This window comes from Azolla caroliniana, unplaced genomic scaffold (assembly GCF_043228905.1).
Source record: "Azolla caroliniana isolate FFs.n. ecotype wild unplaced genomic scaffold, voAzoCaro1.0.p SCAF_7, whole genome shotgun sequence".
NCBI classification, from domain to species: Eukaryota; Viridiplantae; Streptophyta; class Polypodiopsida; order Salviniales; family Salviniaceae; genus Azolla; species Azolla caroliniana.
In genome coordinates, this window is record NW_028230442.1 from 16,107,200 (window position 1) to 16,109,491 (window position 2,292).

The 2,292-nt window shown below is 45.5% G+C and overlaps 1 protein-coding gene across 1 annotated transcript; it reads right to left on the minus strand.

The window, feature by feature from the left end:
- Positions 1-233: 233 nt before the first annotated feature.
- LOC147862056 (uncharacterized) lies at positions 234-2,025 on the minus strand. Its single transcript, XM_087322699.1, has one exon. The coding sequence runs from the start codon at positions 1,958-1,960 to the stop codon at positions 428-430; it is 1,533 nt and encodes a 510-aa protein (XP_087178825.1). The 5' UTR covers positions 1,961-2,025; the 3' UTR covers positions 234-427.
- Positions 2,026-2,292: the final 267 nt, after the last annotated feature.

A 2,292-nucleotide genomic window follows, 5' to 3' on the forward strand; every position in this document is an offset into this window, starting at 1 on the left:
TAGACAAACTTCCTGAATTGTGGGGAACATTCACAACGATGAATAACAACATTAAATTTCAGAGTTTACTTACAAAAGATTCGTCATGACATAAATCAACTAGCAAATCGATGAATGACATAAATCTTGGAAAGGCAAAACACAACTTACAATATTTATTTGCGACATTGTTTTGCGCAATATTTATAACTTTTATTTTATTTACAATATCTATGTGCGGAATAAATCTTGGAAAGACAAAAGTTATACACATGGGAGGGACTACACAAAGTGGAAGGCTTGAAGAGGACATGCATGGAAAATGATTATCCAAACAACATAAGGATGTACTGTACACACCCTTATGTGCTGGAAAATCAATGAGGGCACAATGACAGATTGTTATTATGGTACACTGCAAAGAGAAGGATCATGAGAAAAACAGTGATCAGAAGTTCCCGACGTGAGGAATGAGTAGGGAGTACCATTCGGCGCTGGGCTCGTTGAAGCAGAGATTCTTCCATTCCTTGATCGTTCCGGCCGTGGCCAATGCCAAGGTGGCCAAGCTCAACCACGGGGAGAGGATCCACATGTTCCAAAATTGTAGATGTCGAAATGGCGGTACAAGGAGAATGACGGCAAAACACACAGCCGATGCGTAGCACACACGGGAATGATGAGCGGCTTTCTTGAAGTAGGAACCGTATCGGAATAGCATGGAGGATGGCAGCCAACTGGTGCAGATAATGGCGATGAGAAATCCGACAATGTAGAGGGCTCTGAGGGAAAGAGGCTCTTTTTCCTCTTTATGTTTCTCGGCTTCTTCGATGTGCTTGACTTGCTGCTGGAAGGATGAGAACTCGGCCGGGGTGAGGGTAATGAGGACTGGGCGTTGGGTGCTAATGCTGCCAAACATTTGGAACAAGACCTGGAGTAGCGACACGCATGAGAAGAACATCGCTACTACCTCGATCGGTGACATGATTCGGTCCTCGAAGATGCGGATCATGCCGCTCACAATGTAGCCCAGGGATTGCAATCCCAGGAGCATCATCCCCCACGAAGTGTTCGTGCGCAGATAGCTCAGCTCCTCGTAATCGGGAACGAACCCTAGGTGCAACAAGGCCTGTTTCTGTGCACGTTCACGCAAAAACATTACTCTGTCGAGAACTGGCGGCGGTTCAGTCGAATCGTCGTTGTTGTTCGTGCTGCATTCGGGCATGGGGACTATATGCTCTTCCTGCTCATTCACACTACCGGTGCCCCCTGGCGCATGTGAGGTACCCCCATCTTTCATGGATAATGGACTGTGCTTATAGCACAGCATTTCCTTCCCTTGTATCTGCAGCGGATGAGTGGCTTCCAGATCTTGCAATCTCTTTGTTTTTGATGGCGTGGTTGCTGTTGGTGGCGATGGAGGGGGATCAATGACCTTGTTAATGTCGAATTTGCCAGTTTTGAGAATGATCTTTAATTCAGATAAATGCGGCCGAATCCGGTTCCTTATGAATTCGAATACGATACTCATCACTTCCATTAGGATACAGCATGACTCAACTGACTCGGCATTTCCAAAGATCCAGTCTTCTTCTCCTGAGTATCCGATCCATATGTCTGCCACCATAAGGACTTTAAGTGATCGAGGATCCCAATACAATTCCTTGTCACTACTCCCCTTCCTGGATTTCAATAGCTCACCTTGCCAGAATTTCTTCCTTTTTAATCTCCACGATGTCTTCCAGGTATTAACGTTGCTGGAGAATGCTGCCATAACTCCAAGTCCTGGCACCATAATAGCCGTGAGAATCTTCACGAAGTAGCTGATGCGTATACCCAGTACTTGTGCCAGGAGCGACCCATTCATTAGGTCTGCAGCCTGAGCCAGGTAGATCATGAAGATTGCCACCACACCAGAGAGAGTGGCAAACAGGGATCGCTCATCCCCAGAAAATGGTGTACAGCTGCCTACAGCTTCTGCCATAGTAATTAAACTGAAATTAAGTGCGAGTTTAAGCAGGGTTAGGCTTCTGATTAAGAGTTCGGCGCATCAAATGATTCACCGTAATTAGTGAGTCAGTCCTGATGCCAGAGCAAACTACTTCATAAAGCAACTTTGCCCCTCATTGACTTTGTCCTGATGCCAGAGCAAACTACTTAATAAAGCAACTTTGCCCCTCATTGACTTTGGAAACCAACTTTTGCCTCTCATTGACTGCTCACTTGTCCAGGGCAACATCGCTTTCGATATTGTCAACAATAATGATAATTCATTTTGTCATTGAATGATGGGCGGCATTAAAGTGTGTATATCTT

Bases quoted from the DNA above. Each gene is read 5' to 3' on its own strand.
- LOC147862056 (XM_087322699.1), bottom strand. From the start codon at position 1,960: ATGGCAGAAGCTGTAGGCAGCTGTACACCATTTTCTGGGGATGAGCGA.